This window comes from Marmota marmota, unplaced genomic scaffold (assembly GCF_001458135.2).
Source record: "Marmota marmota marmota unplaced genomic scaffold, marMar, whole genome shotgun sequence".
In the NCBI taxonomy this organism is placed as follows: domain Eukaryota; kingdom Metazoa; phylum Chordata; class Mammalia; order Rodentia; family Sciuridae; genus Marmota; species Marmota marmota.
Genome location: NW_026000229.1, coordinates 17,642,127 through 17,669,558, shown reverse-complemented (window position 1 = coordinate 17,669,558; position 27,432 = coordinate 17,642,127). Strand labels below are relative to the sequence as shown.

Sequence of the window (27,432 nt, the reverse complement as noted above, 5' to 3'; positions counted from 1 at the left end):
GGCGGAGTGCCGCGGGGCCTCGAGCGTGTCGGGCCGCGCGGCGGGACCTGCGCGTTCGCGCCCCTTGCCCGCCCTGAGGCGCTCGGGGGCTGTGCTCGCGGGTACTGCGGGGTCGGCAGTTGTGGGGGCGGTGGTTGTGGGGGCGGTGTCCGGCCCCCGCCGGGCTGCCGCACGTGTGGCGGAGCCCGACTTGGTTTCCTCGGTGGACCCGACAGGATAAAAAAAAAAGCCGCTCTCCTGACGCAGCTTTGTCTGGGCTGTGGGGCGCGCGGGGCCCTTCGCCGCCTCCTGCCTCGGCCGGGCTTTATTTCCCTTCCCCACAGGCTCAGGCAACCCGAAGCCTCGAGAGGCGTTCAGAAGCTCGGGCGGCGGAGGTCGGAATCTTTCATCAGCCTGGGAGGGTGAAGTTTGAAAACAGGCTGTAGGCTCTAGAGCTCCGAAGCTTGAGCCAACAGCTGCTTTTGGAGGGGTGGCTCGAGTTTGCCTAAGATTGTTTAAAGACACAATTTTGGGTTGTCTGGAATTGCGTTTGGATTCTAGAGTTCGAGTTCTTGTAAAACAGTTACTAGGTTTATGTAATGCTTTTGAGTAGCTTAAGCTTCTAACTCCCTCTGCGGGCCCCTTTGGAACCCCTAGTGCCCTCTCATTGTCTGCTCTATCGACTTCTTAGGATCGCACCGGCCACCCTGCTTTGATTACTTCCTGGTAGGGCCCTAGTGCCGCTGCTAGTCTTTGTTTATTAGCTTTAAAATGATCACTATTAGCCAGGGTTGTAGCGTTCACATTTGAATTGTACACTTCCGAAATCTCGAGTTTAAAGAAATATAGAAATAGCGATGGTATGATTTAGCTGTGTGACACTTCTCTTGGGTTGGACTGGGAAGATAGGTTAGAGAATGCTTAACACTTTTGGCAGGTTTCTTCTCCTCCTTCGCAGATTGCTTCTTAAAGGATGGGGGAAAATGTAGCTACAAAGAAAAACATACTTTAGGTTAAGGAATAGAAATAACTGCAGTTTCTTGAAACTCTCGGACGTTTGATGCTTTGCTTGTGTTTGTAAACTCTCGTCTTTTTCTACATGTAGGCTTTAAAAATTAACTAGTTAATTGGTTTCACAGTGTAGTATTGTAGTTCTTTCCTGAGAATGCAGAAACTTGGGTAAATTAACTCTTAACCTATACATATATCTTCAACAGTAAATGTTGAGTGTGGCACAAAAAAATAGGGTGTATCACATTGCTTTTCAAATTGATTGGTGGCACATTAGCTATAGCTCTGGAACTTAATTTTTTTCCAAAAGAGATTTGGAAAAGAAAATAAAATACTAGGAAAACATACCTTCCAAGGAATGGAGCAATTACTGTTGCTCAATACAAAGTGGACAGCTAGCACACTTTTGACTTTTTCTAGGTAAAATCACATCAAACTTAAAAATGGCTTCACTGACACAATCATATTAAAAAAAAAAAAGACAAGAATTATGCTAGTGGCAAATATCCTGTTGTCAATCAGTCTTGCCCTATCAGAGAATCCAGTTAGTTGTAGAATAGAGATGCAGGAGATCAAGGAATTCAGTAAGTTAAAATGGAGCAAAACAGAGAGACTTATTCTGATGGTAAGAATTAACTAGTATGTTTAGAACTAAAGGATGGGTGATTTATGTCCAAGGGATAGAATGACATCTTTGCATCTTGCAAGAAAATTTGCCTCCGACACTGCTTTGCAAAGGTGATTCTAGTCACTTGCTTGGATTTATAAACCAATTAAGCTAGTTTCTCAACCTTGTTTGGGTTTTGTCTTCTGTCCACATTGTGAATTGAACCCTTTCCATCTGTGCTTCCCATTTTAGCCTGTTGGCATTCATTTGTTGATATAATCTAGTGTTATTGTGTTAAGCTTGATCTTGTTCTTGCCTGCCTGTTGTTTCAATGATTAAATGATTGGTAAATCTGGGAGTCCTTAACTGATCATCTTGGAGCGTTGTGTTCTGTTTTTTTTTTTTTTTCCTCCAACACTCTTGAATTTTATTTATTTATTTTTTGGTAGAGGACCAAATGGGTAGTCAGTGTGTTGAATAATGCTGTGACTGGATATTGAGTCTGATTACATTCTTATTAAGGAGAGAAAAATCCCTGTTTTGGCACTGGGACAATAAAAGTAATGCCCTTGCCTTGTTTTCTTTGGGAGCTTGCAATTATACCCAAGCGAGATAGCCAAGCAAATTGCAAAAGACCAACATCGTAGGCCCTACTAGCTAGCAATACATCCTTGGACAAGTAGTTCTGATTCCTTTGAGTATCAGTTTTGTTGTGTCATCTGTTAAAAGAGAGGAAGTATTATTTTTCATTTACTTCACAGGTTGCTGTTTTTCACACAAAAGTAATTTTTGTGAAAACATCCAGAAACTGTTCTACACTGTCCAGATAATAGGTGGAATTGCAGCTTAGAACATTTTTATAAAGAAGACCCTGAGTAATTAAATATCTAAAGCCCATTAAATGGAGCCCAGAACAGACTGGCTTTATGCTGAATTATGCTTTACAAGGAGATACAGAACTCAACAAGATTAGGGTGGTAAGTAGTAATTATATTTCAGAATTAACTTGAGCTTCTTATCCCTGGAAGGCACTGTGTGTTGTGTTATATAATTGTATACGATGGTGCTTCTTACACTTTTTGTTCTCAGGACCACTTAATGGTCTTAAAAAATTTTAAGACCCTAAAGGCCCATGTGTGGCTTATACCTATTGATATTGCTTTATTAGAAATTAAAGCAAAAATTTGTTTTGTTAATTTACTTATAAGTAACAATAGATTCAGTACCTGTTAATATAAATTACAGTTTATGTAAAATGTTTTTCAAAGCAAAAATTAGTAAAGAATGAAATTAATTTAAATTTTTGCAACTCCTTTTGTTTAGCTTAATAGAGGAGCTGATTGATTCTCATATCTGTTTCTGCATTCTGTTTCTCAGATACTACAGTTCATATAGCCTCTGGAAAACTCTATCTCCTGAGAGAACAAGAGTAAACAATAAGAGTAATGTCTTATTATTGTTCATGCAAATAGTTTTAACCGTTTGGATCCCCTGAAAGGGTCTTGGAAACTCTTAGGAGTTCAGGACCAAACGTGAGAACCCACTGGTGTACAAGTTTTTAACAGTTAATGATACCTGTGTTTATTAAAATACCTTTAAAAATTAGAGAAATCCTTAAGGCTGGCAACATTTATGCCTTTGTAGAATCTTTAAATTTTTGAAACATATTAGCTGGGAAACATATTATGGAGTCTAATAGTTCCTTGTTAGCCAAAAACAAAACGAAAAAAATTATAGTCTAATGTAGTTGGGGGAGAGACAGGAAGCTAACTTCTGAAGATAAATCCATGTTGTGGTTTAAGGTAAATGTTGAAATTAGCAGTTTCCTAATAAGGTAAAAAAGATTTATGTCTAATCATTGCTAAAGGTATTCTGTTTTAAATGAAAAAGTTTTAAATAAAAAACCGGGACATTCTCTCAAGCTTTTTGTTAGGTGCACATACCAGATGTTATTTTCAGAAGCTGGAAGCTTGGGCATTCCTTATTTTTGTGGGTAAAAGAGTTTAGCCAGTGGCAAAAGACAGGGAAAAAACATGAATTGCTTTTTTAAAAAAATGGCCGGACCACAACTTTTAATAACTAAGGAAAGCCAAAGACCAAGCATTTGGACTTCAGAGGTTTAGGTTAAATAGCAGGTTAAACTGGAGATATTTTTTAATAACAAAGGCAAGAACAATCTCCTTTGATTTATTCTCTGAACATTTGAGGGTGCCTCTTTTAAGTTTTCATTACATACTTGTCTTATTATTATTCTACTCATGAAAACTTAAGTGTAGATCAAGTAAATGTCTTGCAGTTTGAGTGGATATTGGAAAAAAATACATATATATATTTTAAGATTTATTCAGGGGCCGAGATTGTGGCTCAGTGGTAGAGCACTTGCCTTGCATGTGTGAGGCCCTGGGTTTGATCCTCAGCACCACATTAAAAAGAAAAAAAAAAAGTAGAGTTATTAGGTTCATATGCAACTAAAAATTTTTAAAAAGGTCCATTCAGTAGGATGAGATGCTGATTATTGGTTGTTTGTCAGTGGTAATAAGTTTGTAATGAACTGGTCAACTTGTGATCAAGGTAAGAACTCACCTTAATGGAGTGATGGGTTATTTTGTATAATTCTGTCACAAATGACATTTAAAGAAGACTCCAGTTTATCTAGTGGACTCAATTTCCTAGAATGGGATCCATCATTTTGTTCATTAGGTCAAATACATTTATTGCTTTTAAGTAATGTTCTGTGGTGTGTTAGTTATTAAGTGCCTACACTTACTAGGACACTCTGAAAACATATGTTTAACAGTTGACCCTCACCACCTTTGGTACTGGGGATTGAAACCCAGGAACGCTCTACTGCTGAGGTACACCCCCAGCCCTTTCTTTGTTTTTTGAGACAGGGTCTTAAATTGCCCAGGCTGTCCTCGAACTTGCAGTCCTCCTGTCTCAACCTTCCGAGTTTTTAAGATTACAGACGTATCCCCCTGGCCTACTTGGATGAACTTATTTTCTTTTGGGGGGGGGGGACTAGGGGAGTTACTGGGGATTGAACCCAGGGGTTCTCTATTACCTACCTATAACCCCAGTGCTTTTTATTTTGAGAGAGTGTCTTACTGAATTCCCAAGGCTGGCCGCAGATTTGTGATCTTCCTACCTCATCCTCCTGAATAGCTGGTATTACAGGTGTATGCCACCACGCCAGCTGGGTGAACTTTTTTTTTTTTCCACTTAGATCATAGCTGCAACAGTCTTTTAAGTTTATGTTGAAAATAAATGGCGAATGAGCTTCCCCCAAGAATGCTTTCACCAGCCCGAGTTCTCAATGTCTTAGCCAGTGAATTTTGGCTGGTTGTAAGCAAATGACCATTGGTAATGTTACTACAGTAAATTTGTATTCTTTTAACATTCTGTGTTTATGGATAGGCAGGAGGACATTTTAGTTGTAAATGAGGATTAGGTAGTTAAAATCAGTGCACTGGTGACACTTTTTCCACATTAATACTGAAGATTGGTATTTAATTTTTACATACTCTCTTGAAAAATTTAAACTTCATTGGAATATTTGAAAAGCCTAAGTGAAATGGAGTTGTCTTTCTTGACTTTGGGGTGGTATTCCTTTCCCATTCTGTCCCTCAGAACCTTTAAGTAGCCTCAGCCTATTCCGGTAGTCTCTCAATAACTTATAATTGCTGAGAAACACCTCACATTTAGAATGTGCTCCATTTGTTGAAGAGGCTGCAGTCTAGGGATTGAGCTTAACTTTTTTTTTTTTTTAATATTGAGACAAGTACTGTTTTGTTAACTGACCAGATTACAAAAATACCATGGTAGATACCTTAATTCATCCTTGTAATAAGCCTGCTGATCTGATCTGGTCTTCCCTGTTGCCAGCATCTCCACCTTCTACAAAATGGCTGGTTTTTTTCCTTCTCTTCTTGGAGAAGATAATTTGAAGGGCCACAGAAAGTTATTTTACAGGTGTATGCCACTGTGCCAGCTGGGTGAGCTTTTTTTTTTCCCCCCATGTAAATCATAGCTGCAACAGTCTTTTAAGTTTATGTTGAAAATAAATGGCAAGTGAGCTTCCCCCCAGAATGTTTTCACCAGCCTGAGCTCTCAGTGTCTTAGCCAGTAAATTTGGTCTGGTTTGTAACCAAATGACCATTGGTAATGTTACTACAATAAATTTAAATTGTTTTCCAACAGTGTAGATCTTATGAATCAGATACTCCTTGCAGATTATGCTGTATTTACCAAGAGATTGAGCAGTCAAAATGTTTTTTTGTTTTTGGTTTCTTACTGATTTTTGCCATATCCACGCTTGTAGATAAGCTCATTCACTGACTTCAGGTTTGGGTACCCCCATGTAACATATGGTTCCATGATCCTCAACATGTTTATCGAACCCTTGTTGAGCTTAACGAAGGTGCCAATGAAGATCAACAAAGGTGAAGAAGTTGTAGCACCTTACAAACTTTTGGACTCAAACAATTGATACCTGTGATCCCAATAACAAATGCCAATTTGGATTCTGCAGGTACATGGAAGTTGCCAGCTTTCTTGCCATCCTAGACATTTGAATCTCTGTTCTGTATATCTGCTTGTATTCCTTGTGGTAATGCTTGGCTTTTCATAAATAAGCTTCCTTCTTGCCTTTTGAAGCATCTTTTGGGCAAACTTCTTTCTCAGGTGCTTTACATTCAGCTCTGTGAAATTTTTTTGCTGCTTCTAAAGGGTTTCTGCTGGTACAGTAGGAGCTTTCTTTTTCTTTTTTTTTTCAGCATCCTCCATGGTTCCAGCCAGAAAAAGAGCACATATTGCTTTTGTGAAGAAGTTTTGATATGTTCATTGATCAGAAATTATTTCCTAGGCAGTATACTTACTGTAAAAAGAACATCCTTCAGCAGAAGGAAGAATGGAGTTGAGGGGAGAATTAAAAGTCTTATTTCTTTTCCTGTTATTCATTTATCCTCAGAATAATTTCTTTTCATCATTCTTAGTTTTTAGCATTAAGCTCTTATATATAACATGCTACTTTTTCCTCATTGAAATTTGTGCAATTTTCTTCTCTACTGGAATGTAAAAGATTAGTTTTGGATTCTTCCAACTAAAAGTAGAAAAACTTACGCTTGTATAGTGTTTGCAGATCAGTAAGCAAACCAATGTGTAGTTTGTAGCTTAGTAATTTAAATTCCTGTTTTAAAATTTAATTGAGTCCCTTTTCCATCAGGGAATAATGTATATACACTTCCCCTTAACTGCTTTCTCTCTACATATATGTGTGTGTGTGTGTGTGTGTGTGTGTGTGTGTGTGTGTATGTAGTAGTTGGACACGATATATTTTATTTTTTTAATTTTATGTGGTGCTGAGGATCGAACCTTGCGCCTTGCACGTGCTAGGCCAGTGCTCTACAGCTGAGCCACAAACCCAGCCCTAGCTGTTTTTTTCAATATGGTTTATATGTTTTTTTTTCTTTTTTGAAGAAAAAAATGTCTTTGGTTAAGCTGCAATTTTCAACCTATTACATTCAGGTTTTGCATTCAGCCTAGGCATTGGAATAGATTTAGCTTCTCAGTGTTTGAAGTGGAAAATAATATACAGTGTAATCTACTTTAGTGTTTTATGTTTATTCATAGCCTCAGAAGGAAAAAAAAAACTGAATTCTAGGTGTTGTAATAGAGTTTTCCTGGACAGATGGCTTAGAAGGAAGTACTTTGATAGATTCTCAGTGGGGGCTAGTACTTTTTGGAAGGAATACTTGTGATGAAGCTTACCTTGATTGGCAGTTCAGAATGCTGAGAATAGCATTAAGGACAGCAACAACTTGTTTATTTTACCTAGAATTGTTTTGTGCCAAGACCTCTCAAGATGATGTGAAATTTCTGTGTAGTACCCTGTAAGTATGGATATCTTTGAGGCTAAAAAGGAAATTCACCTAAAAATTGTTCATTGCAATCATTTCTTAAAAATTTTGGGGGTTGTTGAATGAACTTTGGTTTAGAACCTTGAAAATGGATCATCTTTTTAACTGTTGTGTGAGTCTGCAGATGTTATCATCTATAATAATTCCAGATGTTTTCTCATCTGTTAGATTTAGTGAGTAGGAGGAGAATTGAGAACAACATGAAGTAACTTCAAAGCAGTTTGCTAGCATTTAATCCTGACTAATTTAATTAACTACACATCCTTGTAGTTTTTCCTGTTTTATAGATTATGAAACTGAGACAAAGGTTAAGATGCTCAAGATACTCATGGGTATTAAAGATAGCCCAAAGCTTAAACTCAAATACCATTTAAACTTTTAACCTGACTTTTTAAAAGCAAGATCTTTGTCTTTTAGTAACTTAATGATAATTTAAAGTAATTTAATGTTAAAAATTTTTTTTTAGTTGTTGATAGACATTTATTGAACCCCGTGCCTCACACATGCCAGACAAGCGTGCTACATCTGAGCCACAGTTCCAGCATACTTAATGATAATTTAGAGGATTTAAAGTGGTGGGAAACATACTTGAAGTAATTCCTCTGAATATTTTTGACATGAAAATACATTTTAAATTCCATATCTTGAAATATATTTTAAATTGAAAATAACTCTAAAATATCTTGAAAATAACTCTTTTTAAAATTTGGTATTTGACTCCCATAACCCAATTTATTGATTCAAGTACTGACAAATTAGAACAAATAAATGGGAAGAAAACTGTTTTGAACGTCAGCTTAATTGGGTTCAAATCTAATTTTATGTAGGCCAAAATTCACATTATTTTAGTTCAAACATAATAAACCAGCCTCCTCAACAAAGCCAAGCTGATAGCTTTTGGTTATTTAAAATATGTTTCAGTTGAGCTTCCCCTCGCTCCCATTTTTTTCAGTTTATTTCTGGTAAAGGAGATTCTTTTTGGAGGTGGTTTGCTGTTGGGTGGAGGAGAGAGAGAATTCTTAAGGTATAAAATTTTGCTTTTGCCTCTGGTAGCTCAGAGGTTATTTGAATATGCTTTTAGGCAACATACTTTGTTGATTCTCTTTAGTTATATTCTAAAAGATTTTCCAGTTGTATTTCCTGTAAAAGTTAATTATAGTTTTTAGGTTGCAGAGCTTAAAACAAATTTCCCTCTTAAGATATACGGAAAAGTATACATGTGTGCTATTTGCAGATGCATAAAATCCAGATGAGTTTAGGAAGGCAATTTCAGAGTTTGAAAACTACTGTTGAAATTAAACATGGAAGCTTGATGAGGTGGCGCATGCCTGTAATCCCAGCAGCATGGGAGGCTGAGACAGGAGGATCATGAGTTCAAAGACCGCCTCAGCAATGGTGAGGCGCTAAGCAACTCAGTGAGACCCTGTCTCTAAATAAAATACAAATATGGCTGGGATGTGGCACAATGATTGAGTACCCCTGAGTTCAATCCTTAGTACACACACACACACACACACACACACACACAAATATGGACATTGAAAAGTGAAGTTTACTTTTTGTTTGTGTTAGGCATATGTATCACAATTAAGGATTTCACAATTAGTGCTATCTAATTTAATTTTATAAGATCCTTTAAGGAGGAAATTGAGTGTTTTTAAGATAAACCAGCATATGTCTTTTTAAAAAAATATTTATTTTTTTAGTTGTAGTTGGACACAATACCTTTATTTCACTTATTTATTTCTATGTGATGCTAAGGATTGAACCCAGGGTCTTGAACATGTGAGGCGAACACTCTACCACTGTGCCACAACCCCAGCCCCCACCAAATATCTTTTAAAACATTATTATTCAACTGGATTTTTTTCTGGAAACTTTGTACTCTACTTTAGGATTGAGAAATTGCTTCAATGAACTGTTCTCCATTTTTTCATTCTCCAAGGCAGGTGTTCTGTCTTATTTTTTCTTTGTTTTAGCTGGGTTTAAGGTAGCCTTCCTTGTAGAAATCTGCTTGCCTGTTTATCCATGACTGCTCCTAAAGACCTTTAATTTTAGGGACTACTTATACTGTATCTCATCACCGGGAAGAGAAGGCTGACAATTAACTATCATATTCTTTCAGGTTTAATTTAACTGATTATAGGATAACACACTCTTTTAGCTCCTTTAAATCTTTGTCCTTGCTGACCAAGCACAGGTTTTCTTTTTTAAATAATACATTATTGTTCCATTCCTTTGTTTTGAACATTTGTTACACAATATTGGGATGTTAATTTTTTTTTTTTTTTTTTTTTTTTTGGTACTAGGAATTGAACTAAGGGGCACTTGACTACTGAGCCACATTCCCAGCCCTATTTTGTATTTCATTTAGAGGCAGGGTCTCACTGAGTTGCTTAGCACCTTGCTTTTGCTGAGGCTAGCTTTGAATTCGCAATCCTCCTGTCTCAGCCTCTGGAGATGCTGGGATTACAGGAGTGTGCCATAGCACCTGGCTAGGATGTTAATATTCTGATCAAAGTTTTTGAAGATCAAGTTGAAATTTCTAGTTATGACATACTTCCCTGTGATAACATGTTAGAAAAATGTTCTAATATTTGTTTTTAAATGCCATATAACTTAGAGACCATGGGGTCAATGGTTGTATTATTGTTAGAAAATTTTAATTTTTTAAATAAAATGTCCTCTAATTTAATTGAGATGAATTCCCATTTCCATGTGAGTTTTTTTTGGATGTTAGTAGTGAGATCGTTTAGCATTTTTAAGAAATTGCTTTACAACAACTAAAGGATAAAGCTTCATCTTGTGTGTGTGAAGTAATTGCCAGAGCTCAACATTCAGCCATGAAAATTTAATTCTGAGTGCTTAAATACATTAGTTTCTTTTTATTCATTTTGAGTGCTTTGTTTGTGTGTGGTTGTATTAGAGCTCATTTCAAAATATGTATTTTCAGACATTTTTTCCTTTGAATATTAAAGAACTTTTGGAATTTACAGGTGCCTATTTCCTGGAATACTAGGTATTTGACTCTTTAGGCAGCTTTGAACCCATGATCCTCTTATATATACACAGTTTGTATTTTTTCCATTCTTTTTCTTCACAGATAGTCCCAAATTTTAAAAGAATAGTTTCCTAGACCCTCATCATTATACAAAATACATGTATGAATATGTGAATTTGGTGTCAACATACCTTATATACAAAGACATGATAAATTGTGGTATAAAGGTATATTAAGAATTGTAATGCAAAAAAAATAGTTTCCTAGCCCATCAGTAATTACAAATATGGAATTTTTTTCTACGTTGTGCTTTAATGCTAATCTTTATTACACAATCAAAAGAAATTATAAATAGAATTACAAAATGTAGATATTAAACCTATTGTTCTCTGAGAAAAGTCTGATATTAAGAGGTTCCTAAACCTCGTAATTATTTTATTTACTTATGGGAGGGAGTGCTTCCTTAAAATATATATAATTTTTTGTTGTTGCATGTACTTGCTGCTATTTTGAAATAATAGTTGTTTGGTGCTTACATTATGATTTTTATTAATTTCTTTTGAAGTGCCATTACTGTTTAACTGTGAAATTGCTTACTCGGGTTGTTGGCAAAAGCATGGAATTGCATACATCTTACTATGTTAAATAAATGGAAATACTAGATGTCAGAACTTAGGTGATTCATGGCTTTTGTTTTCATTCTCTATATAATCAGCATCAAAGGGGAGGTTATTTTTAAAACAATATCAACTCCTGGTAATTTTTTTTCTAGCTATTTGTGTCTGATTTTCCAAAGGCAAAAGTGGCCCATTTTGACTCTGATTTAATAATCTGCTTGACTTTAGTAGTTTTGATCCATCCTCTTACTATTTGTTTTTTCACTTTGTTTGGTGGTAGGGCCACAGTTCAATATGTAAGCTGAAGACTGATATAATAGATGTAGCATAAAATAGGTGTTTTTCATCAAAGTTGGACTGGACAAATTTGAGTTTGGATAGGAGGAATAAATTTGTTTCATATATCACAGTTTTTGAGAATATGTTGTTTCACACACGTTTCTATATGTTGTTTCCATTTGATGCTGAAAACTGATTTTAAAAATCCATGTAAAAATAGAGTAAAAAGCTTGAGCCAGTGGGAGGATCTGCCTTATGGATCAGAATTTGCCTCTATGTGGAAGTCAGCAGGACCAGATGCCTTCTCTTTTCTGGCTCTGTAGGTATCTGGATCTGTTAACATATAGATGACAAATTTTGGCCAGCTTTGAAATTACATTTTCTAGTGGAGGACACATGCCATTAGCTCTGCAAATTAGCCTCGAAGTACAGGGAATTCAATAAATGCCTGGCCCCAAATGATGAACTACTATTCTAATTTTTTTTTTTTAAAGAGAGAGAGAGAGAATTTTTTAATATTTGTTATTTTTTTAAGTTTTCGGTGGACACAACATCTTTATTTTATTTTTATATGAACCCAGCGCCCCACGCATGCCAGGCGAGTGCGTTACCGCTTGAGCCACATCCTCAGCCCCACTATTCTAATTTTTATGTATAATAGATTTTAGACATTTTTCCCCCTAGCCACCACCTCCTCCTCCTTTTTTTTTTTTTTTTGTGGTGCTAATGATGGAATCCAGGGTCTTGCACATGAGAGGCAAACACTCTACCCCTGAGCTACATCCACAGTCTTAGACTTTTTAAAAAAAAGTAATCCTTTTTTTTTTTTTTTCCCCTGAAGACCTCCTTCCCAGAGCCCTCTGTCCTCTGCTCCCATTTGAAATAACTGATCTCTAGACCTACTGGACTTTTATTTGTTTATTTTTTTGTATTAGGTGTTGATCTTGGGCACTCAGCCACTGAGCGAATCCCCAGCTCATTTTAGTATTTTATTTAGAGACAGGCTCTCATGGAGTTGCTTAGTGCTTCACTTTTGCTGAGGCTTGCTTTGAACCCATGATCCTCTTACCGTAGCCCCTTGAGCTGCTGGGATTATAGGCCTGCTGGGATTACAGGCCTGCACCACCTTGTTCTGTTTACTGGACAGTTTTTAATCCTGTGATTCCCTTTACTCTTCTGTTGTATTAGGCCTTCCCTTTTCTGGGTCCCATGTCTTTCTCAGTTTATTTCATTATTTAGGTCCCTTACCATCAAGGTAAATTTTCGACCCCTTGCAAGTCTGACATTTTTATTCTACCTTTGTACTTGATTGCTTGGCTGAATACAGAATATTAGAAAACAGTTTCTCCTTAGAGCAATAAAGGCATTGTTCCTTTTTTAATTTTTACTTACAAATTTGATAGCATGCTCTTCCCATCATACTTACATTTCTAATTTGTTCTTTTTGCTTTCTGGAATTCCTATTAATTGAAAGTGAGGTATCCTGAATGGGTCCTCTATTTTCTTTGATTTTGTCTGAGTTTTTGGTGCTAGTTCCTGGGATGTTTCCTTGATATTTTTCTTCCACATCTTCCATTGATTAATTGATTGATTAATTTTTTTTGGTGCTGGGGGTTGAACCCAGTGCTTTGTGCAGCAAAGGCAAGCACTCTACCAACTGAGCTATATCCCCAGCCCCTTCTTTTTGCCAGCTGGCCAGGCTGGCAACTAAAAAAACCACACAAGCACAGAAATTCCTTTTTTAGAGGTCAGGGATGGGTCTGGGACCACAGGTGGTGTCAGCTCCCATGTTGGAAGACAAGGAGAGTAAGGGAGGCAAGAGGCAAGAGAGAGAGCACAATCCCACCCTATTTATTGGGGAAAAGCCATTCATAGAATATTCCGCCCAAATAAGACAAGGAATTGGGTTTCCGAAGAGTGGAGTCTTGCTTGGTGATGTCCTGTGGACAGCAAGTTGATTGACTCTTGGAAAGCCACACCCATCTCAGGGGGTGTGTGGGATCATAAGCAGAGAGAAAAGGCACACGTGTCGCACAGCCCCCAAAATGTGTAATGCCAGACCACTCCCCTCATTTGCTCAAATGCGCCTAGCTCACACACACACAGCCATGGATGGCTATGACACCTCTCATTGAATTTTTAAAAAATATTTATTTTTTTAGTTTTAGGTGGACACAATATCTTTGTTTTATTTTTACGTGGTGCTGAGAATCGAACCCAGTGCCTCATGAATGCTAGGCGAGTGTGCTACCACTTGAGCCACATCCCCAGCCCTCCCATTGAATTTTTTTTTTTTTTCAGTTTTAGGTCGGACTACAATTATTCTTTATTTATGTAATGTATGATATGTATCTTTTAGTTTTAGGTGGATACATTTAGTTTGTTTTTATGTGGTGCCAAGGATCGAACCCAGTGCCTCAAGCATNTTTTTTTTTTTTTTTTTAGTTTTAGGTGGACACAATATCTTTATTTTATGTATGTATGTATGTATCTTTAGTTTTAGGTGGATACATTAGTTTGTTTTTATGTGGTGCCAAGGATCGAACCCAGTGCCTCAAGCATGCTAGGTGAGCGCTCTACCACCGAGCCACAACCCCAGCCCCTTTATTTTGTTTTTATGTGGTGCTGAGGATTGAACCCAGGGCCTCATGCATGCTAGGCAAGCATGCTACCACTTGAGCCACATCCCCAGCACCTCCCATTGGATTTTGATGATCATATTTTTAATTTTCAAGAGCTCTTTCTCATTTTTTGGCCAGTCCATTTATATACATCCTGCTGCTGCTGTTTTGCAATATCTTCTCCAGGGTTTAGAATTTGTTTGGAAGTTTTTCTGTACTCTGTGTATTGGTTCTACTTCCTCTTTTCTTTTTGTTTTTAAAATGATTCTCTGGAGGTTTTATTTTAAAGATATATTTTGTCTTTTTCTTTTCATTTAAGAGTGAAGCACTACACAGGTCTGTGAATGGGTGGGACTTATCTACAGTGGGCTTCCCTGTGAGATGGAGAGAAAGTCACCTTCATTGCAAGAAGACACTCAGATGTCTGTGGAGAATTTTTTCTAGTACTATTCACTTTTTCTATCTTCCCTCAGGGCTGTCCAGTTAGCTTCTGATGTCCGGATCTTGCAGTGCAAGATTTTCCATGACTCAGTTGTCCTTACAACCTTTGGACTCCTTGTTTTCAGTCCCATCCTTACCCTTGCTATTTGTTGCCTTCTCCCATCTGCATCCTTCTCTGCTGGCAGGTGAGCTGCATCTTCTTTTGGACTATGGATTGCATTGTTGTTCTGATTTTTTTCCTGTCTTCCAAAAAACTGTTGAAATCTTTTGTCTGCTTTGATGGCTTTACATGTTCTCTTTATCTTATGTGTTTGTGTCTGTTTTATCCCTTTATTGTCATTGTAGTGGGATTTTTAGGTAGGAGATAGTGAGAAGTTGGTCTACCATGTTTGATGTCCTTTTAAAAATAAATATCATTTTAAATCTAGTTTGCTGTATTAGAAATGGATCTTGATAATTACTCAGAGAGTTAAATAACCCAAACCCAAGTTTTTCACTAATCTATTTGAACAAATAAATTATTGTGTCTATCTTCTCTGATGATTAGAACAAAATACAGTGTTATTTATATTATCAGTCAACAGAGAGAAAAGCCCAAAGAGGTTTAACTTTGGTAAGCAAAATCACAAACTAAACTTTGGATATGTAAGCCTATAAAAGAAACAGTTGTAAGTCACTTGGACTACTGGAGTTAATATGTTGTAATATTTTTGCTGGACTAGTTAATCGTCCATTAATGAATGGAAGTTTGGTGCAAGGTTTGTAAGATTCTTTGACTCTATACATTGGTAACCTGACCTCTTTCTTGTGTCTTTTTTTTAAAGTACATTTTTAATGGGAAATAAAGAATACAGGATTTTTAATCTCAAGGTTTAAAAAACTTGATTTTGATACAATTTCACATTTAAAGAAACATAGCTAAAAATAGTTTTAAAAACTTCCATAACTTCTTTACCTAGATTTGCCAGTTGTTAATGATTTTGCCTCATTTCCTTTATCATTTATATGTCAATTTTCTGGTTATATCCTCTTCCCTAATTAATTTGAAGATATAGTGGTACTTTAGCTTTCTTCTGAAATAGTTCTTCAGCATTTCTTTGTCTTTCATGTCTTGGCATTTTTGAAAAAGCCAAGTCAGATAGTTTATAGAATGTCCCTCACTTTGAGTTTTTCTGGGGTTTCTTCATGATTAGATTCAGGGTATGCATTCTTTGATAGGAATACAACAGAAGTAAGAAATATGTCTCCTCAGGGCATCATATCAAGAGGTGATAATATTGGTTTGTCTTGTTTTTGGTGATGTTAACTTTGATTGCTTTTGTTTTAGTAAGGTAATATTTGCTAGGTTAATTCAATCTAAAGTTAGTGTTTTCCTCCTTTTTTGTAGTAATTTGTAGCAGCTATTCTAGACACTTTTGAGATTTTGTTTTTATAATAGGTATATTATTATTATTATGTATCACTGAGTGTGAATAAAAATTTAACTTTTTAATTGTGCAAGCAGTAATGTGTAAATGCTTTCATAATAATAATTCAAATTCTTTGCCTGCCTACTCCTATCTTCCCATTTTTTGTGGCCTTACCAATGTATTCAAGGCTATTTATTGCAATGTAATATTTTGTTGGAATTATTTTTCATTCTAGGAAACCTTGAAAAACTGTAATTGTCCTTGGGAATATTTTTAGTAAATTAATAAACTAATATGCTTTGGGTCAACATTCATTTAAGCAGTTGACTGTTCCTTATACATACATATCAGTGCTGTTTTACATCTGAGTGCTCAGACCTAGCTGTTTCTGAAACTTCTCACTTTTAATTTAATTTACGTAGGTTTCTTTTTGCAAATTGTTGACTGGCTCCTTCTTAGGATTATAGAATGGCAGTAGGACAAGACAGTTCTATATAGGATAGAAATAAGGATTTCAGCATTCACTTTCTCTGATAGGTCTCAGAGGATTGATGATTATGAACTGCAGGTCCTTAGAGGAATGACATCTTATATTCCCAGATAATGCTTTTGTTCTAACAAGTGGGCATTGGAATAGAAGTCAGACCTCCTCCAGCGGCATTGCTAGATAACCATGTCAAAGATTGGCTAATGTAGTTTCCTGCCAGAGGGACCACAGATGGTATTACTTATATAGAGAGTTAAATAATTCCCTTACTGTAAGGGTGGCTTTGCCCCCAGACAGATTACTTCTGGCCCTGAGAAGCCTTTTCAGTTTATGTGCATGTGTCATACAGGTGTTATTGTTTTCTGTGCATGCTCTGATGTAGAAAAGTCTCAAAATTAACTTCTGATTGCTCTAAGGACATTGATTATCTTAAAGAGGACTAGATAATAAGGTGGATAAATAAGAATTATTTAGGGTACAAGTTAAAACCTACTGATCTACAAAAATAAGCTGATAACCATATCTTAAATTTGGGATAATTTGAAATAGTTCCTGTTCACTTTGCTTGAATAAAAGTTAGAAGTTACCAGCCATAAATAAAAATGAAACTGTCATTTGCAGGAAAATGGATTGAATTAGAGACCATTATGTTAAGCAAAATTTTAAAAAGTTACAATTAAATGACTTGGCCTGTAACCTCATTGTTTTTGATATTAAAATATGAAATAGTTTACATTAAGAACTTAACATCTTTTTTAGTCTGAATTTTGACAATTCAATTTGTTGCGTACTGATAATATACCAAATAGAATAGATACCCAAGTTATACTTTGGTTGCTTAAATTGACAAACTAGGATTTAATGTCTGTTCTAAATACCTCTGGTTTTGATGTATTTCAGTATGGCTTGGTTCTTGAGTTGCTTCTATATGTAAATGTTTTATTTGAGTAGCATCTTACTAAGTTGTCTGAATCTACTTACATTATCTCTCAAAATTTGCTTATAAAATGCATTTTGTTTTCAGAAGGATTTATTTTACATTGGATTTCTAAAATTTAATGATTTGATATGGTGGTTATAATAGTTACATAAGCTTTGAAATAAGTTTATTAAAATTGAACATTTGATTTCATTAATTTGATGTTTTGGATTTCATCTTAGGTCAGATATAGGAGGAGTTTTTGAGGGATTTTTGCTGGCTTTAATTTGACTTATAGTATTTGGAATTTTTCTGTGGAAAAATATTGTCAATTGAAATTCTTTTAAAGAATGTAAGCTGAAGAAAACTGTTAATTGTGGTGTGGACATCTGTTAACTGCAGTGTGTACAATAATAGTACCTCCTGACAGTGATTTTATTCTTTTACATGTTTTAGGAAAACGGAGAACTGATATCTGACATTCACTTTTTTTTTTCTTTTTTCTTTTTTTCTTTGGTACGGTGATTGAACCCACAGGCACTTTATCACTGAGTGACATCCTTTATCCTTTAATTTTTTTTTTTTAATTTTGAGGCAGGGTCTCCTTAGGTTGCTGAGGGTCTCCCTAAATTGCTGAGATTGGCCTCAAATTTGGAATTCTCCTGCCTCAACCTTCCGAGTAGCTGAGATTGCAGGTGTGTGCCACTGTGACTAGCTCACTGGGTGCTTTTCTATTTCTTAGGCTCTATGCTATGTACTTCATAAGTTTGTCTCTTGAAATCCTTACCATAGCCATGTGAGATAGAGGTGGTATTTTCCCATTTTATAGTGAAGAAAAATAGGCTGTGGAACCAACTGTTACAATAAGATTCTAAAATAAAAGAATGGTAGGCTATATTGGTTCTGAAGTTCATACTTGGTTGGCTATATCACATGACTGCTAACATTTATTTTGAGCCCACAGAATAACAGTGAATTCCTATGAAAGTAACACATTTGGTTCGGTACATTTTTGTATAAAAAAATTTTGACCCAGCTATCCCACTCCTCAGTTTATACCCAAAGGACTTAAAGTCAGCATACTACAGTGACACAGACACATCAATGTTTATAGCAGCTCAATTCACAATTCTAAACTATGGAACCAGCCTAGGTGCCCTTCAACAGATGAATGGATAAAGAAAATGTTATACACACACACACACACACACACACACACATACTACACACAATGGAATATACTCATCCTTAAAGAAGAATGAAATTATGACATTTGCCAGTAAATGGATGGAGCTAGAGAATATCATGCTAAATGAAATAAGCCAGTCCCAAAGAACCAAAAGCCATTATGTGGATGCTCTTTCACAATAAGGTGGGGGGCGGCTAAGGAAGAATAGAAGTACTTTGGATTAGACAGAGGGGAATGAAGGGAGGGGAGGGGTATGGGGTAGGAAAAATAATAGAATGAATTGGACATTATTACCCTGTGGGCATAAATGACTACACGACTGGTGTAATACAACCAGAAAAATGAGAAGTTATACTTATTTATGTATGATGTGTTAAAATGCATTCTACTGTCATATATAACTAATTAGAACAAATTAAAAAAAGGAAGAGGTTCTTTTGACAGGGTTGGGAGGCAAGGAAAGGAGATCAAGACCTTTGCAACTGAAATAATGTGAGCAGAGTTCTGGTCACTGTCCCTTTTGCCCTGCCAGGCCAGCTGGGGAATAATTTAATAGGAACTTCAAGAGAAAGTTGTGAGTACTTCCTAAGAAATCTTGGGATATCAGAACTCCTGGGGTAAAGATAGAATTAGAAATAGAGATGGAGTAGGTTGTCCTCAACCTGAGGTTTTCCACAATGCTTATTAAGTAACATAATCCAGAAAAGCAAAAGGAAGGAAGTATAAGGCTTAGTAGCGTTTAATAAACAGAAAAGTGCCTATGGCACTTTTTAAGGATCTTTATGCAGAACTTGTGATTTGTATGGGAATGGTGCTTTAGAATTTGTGAAGGTTTTGAACTTGCTATTTGTTACTATTTTTACAATGTAAGTCAACATTAGGAGTGCTGCTCATTCTAAAGACTAAGTTTGTCTTATGGTAGCAGCAGCACGTCTGGATTTGAGTTTTTTAAATATTGATGTGAAACAGAAATATTTAATCCAAAGAATTATGGCAGCTGAATTTAGGCTAAACTGCTGTTTACCTCTCACTATCTCTGTTGTAGAGGAGATAGATTTGTCTTTGGATAGTTTAGATTCCTGTTGGGTAGACCCTTTTAAAGTTCCCATTCTCACTTCTGCTAAACAATTGTCATTCATTCCAGTGAGGAGTTTAGCAGATGTGGTGGAAGTTTTATAATTAATACCCCTCCTCTATGGCAGTTGTCTGTTGCTGGGTAACAAACTGTCCTGCATCCTAGTAGTTTTAAAAAAATTTGTTTTGCTTATAATTTTGTAGAATAGTTTGACCGAGATTTTATCAGGCAAAGTTTCTGAGGCTAGAACATCTTCCAAAGTGGCTTCTTAATTCAGCATGTCTCTGTGTGAGTTAGTTATTTCTCTGGTCCCCTCTGATGTCATATTCTCCAGATGTGGTTTGGGCTTTTCACAGTATGTTGGTCTCAGGATAATCATTTCTTATGGTGTGACTGGCTTCCCCTAGAGCAAGCATTCCAAGCAGTAAGAAGAGGAAGCTGTGACTTTTATAAAATCTGGACTTGCAAATTGGAATCACTTCTGTCATGTTCAATTGCCCAAGGCAGTTACTGACCCTGCCCAGATTCAGGAAATGAGGACATAGAACTTGCCTCTCTATGGGAAAAAGAAAGTGTGAAAGAATTTGTGGCCATATTCAATCTACCACAAGGCATTTAAGCAGAAAGGTGGGAACTGTTAAGACAAATGCTTTAACTGTGACTTAACCAGCAATTAATTTACTTATCTAATGTTACAGGAGAGATGGATTGCCAGAATAGAATAAGAAAGGAATGGAAGTTAAAGAGAGCTGCTTGAAGGAAGAAAGTGGAAAAGGTTTTTGTGGGGGGAAATGGAAAGGCAATGGAGACAAGCTTTGCTTCATAAATGTCTCCCTGCCTAGGCCCTGAACTCAGGGTTCTATGATCTTGGCCTTGAGTCTCAATCTGGTACTTCTGAACATTTTGGATTTGGTGCCTTGTGCTTGGTCTTCTCTCCCAATATTTGTACCTCTGCTTAGCTCCATGCTCTTCCTTGGCTCACTTCTTTGGCTCTGAGTATCTCCTGTTGCTTTTTTTTTTTTTTTTTTTTTTTTAGTTGTCAATGAATCTTTATTTATTTATATGCAGTGCTGAGAATCAAACCTAGTGCCTTACACATGCTAGGCAAGTGCTCTACCACTGCTCAGTAACCCCAGCCCACCTCCTGTTGCTTTTTATGAGAATTCTCCTGTTGCCCTGTTCTCTGGGAACCAAAATACCCATTCCCATAATGAACAGCATTGTGGGGATGGGAGACATCAATGATTTTGGCTGCATTCAGGCTGCCTTGGCACCTTTGACAGTTGCTTAGTATAGCTCCATTTCTTTTCTGGACTATGGCTTGGTTCCTGTTTTTTGTGACTTTACCAGTTTCTTTTCCCAATAATTTCAGGGCACTTAAAGACACTTCAGAATATTTAGCATAGCATAGGTTTCTGAGCATGCAGTTCTAAGAGTCTTTATGGTGTATGGAAGATTACATATTCTTGCTCCTAAATATAAAAATATATCAGGCTGGGATTGTGACTCAGTGGTAGAGTGCTTACCTAGCACATATGAGGCACTGGGTTTGATCCTCAGCACCACTTAAAAATATAAATAAATAAAGTTATAAAAATGCTTAATAGTTATATAAATATAAATATATATTTATATATGTGAATTAGAGGATAAATTGGGTCAGAATGGAATATATTTCTACCTATGTACTGGAATATATATATATATATACACACACACACACACACACACACACACACACACATATGTATGTATGTATGTATGTATAATTTTTATGATGATATTTACCCTGTCCTCAAATTCCAGTAACACTTTTACTATTGAAACTCATATCGAGTTTGTGTGTGTATGTTTTAACAAAAGCCACACAATTTAAAAATTTTTATTTGATTATGTTTTGCAAATCCAAAATTATGATACTGGATTTTTAGTTTAATTTACTACTTGTGCTTGAAAATTTAGAATAAGTCTATTTTATTAAGAAAAATTTATAATTACAGTTTCTTTAATTTTTTGTTTTCTTTTTAAATTTTTTATTCTAATTGTTATATATGACAGCAGAATGCATTACAATTCATATTATACATATATAGCACAATTTTTCATATCTTTGGTTGTATACAAAATATATTCACACCATTCATGTCTTCATACATGTACTTATGGTAATGATGTCCATCTCACTGCATTCTCTTTTCTGCCCCTACTCCCCTTCCCTTCCCCTCCCATCCCTTTGCCCCATCTAGAGTTCCTCTAATCTTCCCATGCTCCCCCTCCGAACCCCACTATTAATCACCCTCCTTATATCAAAGAAAACATTCAGCATTTGATTTTTGGGGATTGGCTAATTTCACTTAGCATTATATTCTCCAACTCCATCCATTTACCTGCAAATGCCTTGATATTATTCTATTTGATTGCTGAGTAATATTCCATTGTGTATATATATCACATTTTCTTTATCCATTCATCTACTGAAGGGCATCTAGGTTGGTTCCTCAGTTTAGCTATAGTGAATTGTGCTATTATAAACATTGATGTGTCTGTGTCCCTGTAGTATGCTGTTTTTAATTCCCATTTATTGGGTTATTTGTTTTTTTTATGGTGTTTAGCTTTTTGAGTTCTTTATAAACCCTACAGATTAGTGCTGTATCTGATGTGCACATGGTAAAAATTTGCTTGTAAGCTGTAGGTTCTCTATTCATCTCACTGATTGTTTCTGTTGCTGAGAAGAAGCTTTTTAGTTTGAATCCATCCCATTTATTAATTCTTGATTTTAATTCTTGCGCTATAGGAGTCTTATTAAGGAAGGTAGGGGCTGGGGTTGTGGCTCAGTGGTAGAGCACTCGCCCAGCACAGGCGAGGCCCTGGGTTCTATCCCCAATACCACATAAAAATAAATAAATAAAGATATTGTGTCCAACTACAACTAAAAAATAAATATTAGAAATTGAAGTAGGGGCCTAATCCAATATGATGGCAGTTTGGGCCTACTTTTTCATCGATTAGACTCAGGGTCTCTGGTTTAACTCCTAGGTCCTTGATCCACTTTGAGTTGAGTTTTGTGCATGGTGAGAGATAGGGGTTTAATTTCATTTTGTTGTATATGGATTTCTAGATTTCCAGCACCATTTGTTGAAGAGGCTATCTTTTCTCCAATATATGTTTTTGGTGCCTTTGTCTAATATAAGATAACTATAATTATGTGGGTTAGTCTCTGTGTCCTCTATTCTGTACCATTGGTCTACCAGTCCATTTTGGTGCCAATCCATGTGGTTTTTGCTACTATTGCTCTGTAGTGTAGTTTAAGGTCTGGTATAGTGACACCACCTGCTTTACCCTTCTTGCTAAGAATTGCTTTAGCTGTTCTGGATGTCTGATTTTTCCAGATGAATTTCATGACTGCTTTTTCTGTTTCTATGAAGAGTGTCATTGGGGTTTTGATTGGAATTGCATTAAATCTGTATAATGCTTTTGGTAGTATGGTCATTTTGACAATATTAATTCTGCCTACCAAGAACAAGGGAGATCTTTCCATCTTTTAAGGTCTTCTTTAATTTCTTTCTTTAGCATTTTGTAGTTTTTATTGTAGAGGTCCTTCACCTCTTTTGTTAGGTTGATTCCCAAGTATTTTATTTTATTTTGAGGCTATTGTAAATGTAAATCCCTTTCAGAGGATTTGTCACTGATAACACAGAAATGCCTTTGATTTATAGGTGTTGATTTTGTACCCTGCTACTTTGCTGAATTCATTTACTAGTTCTACAAGTTTTCTGGTAGAATTTTTTGGGTCTTCTAGGTATAGAATCATATTGTCAGCAAATAGTGCTAATTTGAGTTCTTTAAAGAACTATGTTAAACAGAAGTGGTGATAGAGGGCATCCCTGTCTTGTTCCAGTTTTTAGAGGGAATGCTTTCAATTTTTCTGCATTTAGAATGATGTTGGCCTGGGGCTTAGCATAGATAGTTTTTACGATGTTGTGATATATTATCCCTAGTTTTTCTAATATTTTGAACGTGAAGGGTGTTGTATTTTGTCAAATGCTTTTTCTACATCTATTGAGATGATTGTATGGTTCTTTAAGTCTATTGATGTGATGAATTACATTTATTGATTTCTGTATGTTGAACCAATCTTGTATCCCTGTGATGAACCCCACTTGATCGTGGGTTTATCTTTTTGATATGTTTTTGTATTCGATTTGCCAGAAATTTATTGAGAATTTTTGCATCTATGTTCATTAGAGATATTGGTCTGAAGTTTTCTTTCTTTGATGTATCTTTGCCTGGTTTTGGAATCAGGGTGATATTGGCTTTGTAGAGTGAGGTTGGAAGTGCTCCCTCTTTTTCTATTTCCTAAGATAAATTGAGGAGTATTGGTATTAGTTCTTTATAGGTCTTTGTAGAACTTGGCTATGTATCCATCTGATCCTGGGCTTTTCTTGGTTGGTAGGGTTCTGATGGCATCTTCTATTTCATCACTTGAAATTGATCTGTTTAAATTATGTATATCATCATGATTGGATTTGGGCAAATCATACGACTCTAGAAATTTGTCAGTGCCTTCGATATTTTCTATTTTATTAGAGTACAAGTTTTTAAAACAATTTCTAATTATCTTCTGTATTTCTGTAGTATCTGTTGTGATATTTCCTTTTTCATCATATATGTCAGTAATTTGAGTTTTCTTTCTCCTCTTAATTGGCATGGCTAAGGGTTTATCAATTTTATTCATTTTTTCAAAGAACGAACTTTTTGTTTTGTCAGCTTTTTTCAATTGTTTCTTTTGTTTTAATTTCATTGATTTCAGCTTTGATTTTAATTATTTCCTGTCTTCTGCTTTTGGTGTTGATTTGTTCTTCTTTTTCTAGGGCTTTGAGATGTAATTTTAAGTCATTTATTTGTTGACTTTTTTTTTTCTTTTTAAGGAATGAACTCCATGCAATGAACTTTCCTCTTAGTACTGCCTTCATAGTGTTCCAGAGATTTTGATAGGTGTTTTCATTCACCTCCAAGAATTTTTTTAATCTCCTCCTTGATGTCTTTTGCAACTCATTGTTCATTCAGTAGCATATTATTTATTCTCCAGGTGTTGGAGTAGCTTTTTTATTTTTTATTTTATCATTGATTTCTAATTTCATTCCATTATGATCTGGTAGAATGCAGGGTAGTATCTCTACTTTTTTATATTTGCTAAGAGTTGCCTTGTGGCATAATATATGGTCTATTTTAGCGAAGGATCCACGTGCTGCTGAGAAGAAAGTGCATTCATTCACTGAGGGATGAGTCAGTTAAGTCTAAGTTATTGTTTGTATTATTGAGTTATATAGTTCCTTTTTTCAGCTTTTATTTGGATGATCTATCCAGTGGTAAAAGGTGTTAAAGTCACCCAGAATTATTGTGTTGTAGTCTGTTTGACTCTTGAACTTGAGAAGAGTTAGTTTGATGAATATAGATGCTCCATTGTTTGGGGCATATAAATTTATTATTGTTATATCTTGTTGATGAATGGTTTCCTTAAGCAGTATGAATTATGCTTCTTTATCCCTTTTGATTAACTTTGGCTTGAAGTCTGATTTTTTGATACGAGGATGGAAACCCCTACTTGCTTCTGCAGTCCATGTGAGTGGTACATTTTTCCTAACCTTTCTCCTTCAGTCTGTGTATATCTTTTCCTATGAGATGAGTCTCCTGGAGACTTTATTTTTTAATCCAATCTGCCAGTCTGTGTCTTTTGGTTGGTGAGTTTAGGCCATTAACATTCAGGGTTATTATTGAGACGTGATTTGTATTCCCAGCCATTTTTGTTATTTAGCTTGACTTGGTTTCTCCTTTGATTAGTTTTTACTTTAGTGTAATACCTCACTTTGCTGATTTTCTTTTTTTAATTTATTTTTTAATTTTAAAAATTTGTTTTAATTAGTTATACATGACAGTACAATGGCTTTGATAAATCATACATTTGAATCAGGTGGGATATAATTTCTCATTTTTCTGAGTGTACAGGTTGCAGAATCATATTGATCATGCAGTCACATATATACACACAGTAATAATAATGTCTGTTTCATTCTACTATCTTTCCTATCCCCCTCTCCCCTCCCATCACTTCTTTCTACCTAATCTAAGGTAACAGTATTCTTTTTTTTCCCCTCTCACATCTTCATACATGTATTTTGTATAATGATTATTTTTCAGTTCCTTTTCATGGAATATTTTGCTGAGCATGTTCTGTAGTGCCGGCTTTCGAGTTCTAAATTCTTTTAACTTTGGTTTATCATGGAAGAATTTTATTTCATTATCAAATCTAAAGCTTAATTTTGCTGGATATAAGATTCTTGGTTGGCATCCGTTTCGTTCAGAGCTTTATAAAGTTGTTCCAGGATCTTCTATCTTTCAGCGTCTAGGTTGAAAAATCTACATATAATCTAATTGGTTTCCTCCTATATGCAATCTTATTTCTTTTCTCTTGTGGCTTTTAATATTCTTGCCTTATTCTGTATATTAGAAATTTTCATTATAATGTGTCTTGGTGTGGATCTGTTGTGATTTTGTATATTTGGCATCCTGTAAGCCTTTTGAGTTTGGTTTTCCAATTCATTCTTCATGTTTGGAAAATTATCTGATATTATTTCATTGAATAGATTGCTCATTCCTTTGGTTTGGAACTCTATGCCTTCCTCTCTCCTAATAACTCTTAAATTTGGTCTTTTTATGCTATTCCATATTTCTTGAATGTCTGCTCATGGATTCTTACGATTTTCACTGTGTGGTCTACATTCTTTTCAAGATTATATATTTTGTCTTCATTGTCTGAGTTCCTGTCTTCCAAGTTATCTAATCTGTTAGTGATGCTTTCAATTGGTGATGCTTTTAATTTGGTTTATTGTTTCTTTCATTTCAAGGATTTTTTTTTTTTTAGAACCTCTATCTCCCTATTGAAATACTCTTTTGTTGGAGTTAGGAAGATGGCGGCGAAGGGAGAGCATTACCCCCGTGTACCACGTCACTGTGCAGGAGAATGACGAGTTAGAAGGGCTAAAAGCTGTCTTGTTAGGAATTTCCAGCAAAATTGGGGTGCTCCAAAACCTAGAGGAAGGATTTCCATCGCACGAGGATCAGCTACAGGGGCTCAAATGCGAGAGATTTGTCCGCATGGAGGGTCACGCTGCTTATTCAGCAAATCGCCCCGCGGCTAGAGTCTGAGGCGCGTGCTGGGAAATGAGGAGATAGCAACGGAAAGATAGAGCGCTGCAGTTTCTGCGGGCTTCTGCCAGCTGTGCAATCACCGTACTCAGCGCTGAATTCTGGGTTTGAGACGGGGGAAGGAAGCGGTCCAATTCGGTTCTCCACACCGCTCAGACCACAGAGGAAGCCAGCGGCCACCATCTTGGAGAGCTGACGTCACCATCCCTGTTTTCGACTGATTGCAGCTCATTCAGCCATAGAACAGGTAATTTCAGGCTGCCATTCGCCTGCGGCTTGCAGACAAATTACTCAGGCTCAGTGCTAAATAACCCGTGGAAACTGCTTCTTGGAGCCTGCTCCTATCAGAACATAAACCGAGCACGGAGCGGCCAAATTCCGGCTCCCGGAACTGCTCTGGCCCAGGGATAAAGAACCCGCGGAAACTGCTTCTCGGTCCGGGTCCTGCTAAATACTGTGGAGGTAAATACCAACTGAGCCTTCATAGGCAGTGGCAACAGGACTGAGACGGGGCTTGTGAGGGCCGGTCAGGACTCGCCAGTTGCTTTGGTCACCTGGCAAAGGGAACGAAATGCTGCCATTCGCATGGGATACCAACATGGCAGAGATCTGATGTCATCAGAAAGCGGCGGAGTCATCAATACCAGCGGCGACAGAAACAGTTGGTCTCCTGGTA

At 36.3% G+C, this 27,432-nt stretch overlaps 1 protein-coding gene and 1 pseudogene across 6 annotated transcripts in view; one reads left to right on the top strand and one right to left on the bottom strand.

Annotated features, from left to right (window-relative positions):
- The first annotated feature begins 521 nt into the window (after window positions 1–521).
- Window positions 522–27,432, top strand: part of Usp3 (ubiquitin specific peptidase 3) — a 98,710-nt gene continuing 71,799 nt past the window's right edge. The window contains exon 1 of one of the 6 annotated variants that reach the window (XM_048793683.1): window positions 522–2,574. Coding sequence is in view for 4 of the 6 variants with exons in the window: in XM_048793682.1 (XP_048649639.1) it covers window positions 14,524–14,656 (133 nt within the window). In the remaining 2 variants the exon portion in view is untranslated. Of the gene's footprint in view, window positions 2,575–14,166; window positions 14,657–27,432 lie in introns of those variants that run through there. The other 5 variants (XM_048793682.1, XM_048793678.1, XM_048793679.1 and 2 more) reach the window with 5 other exon arrangements.
- LOC107138036 lies at window positions 5,430–6,379 on the bottom strand (annotated as a pseudogene).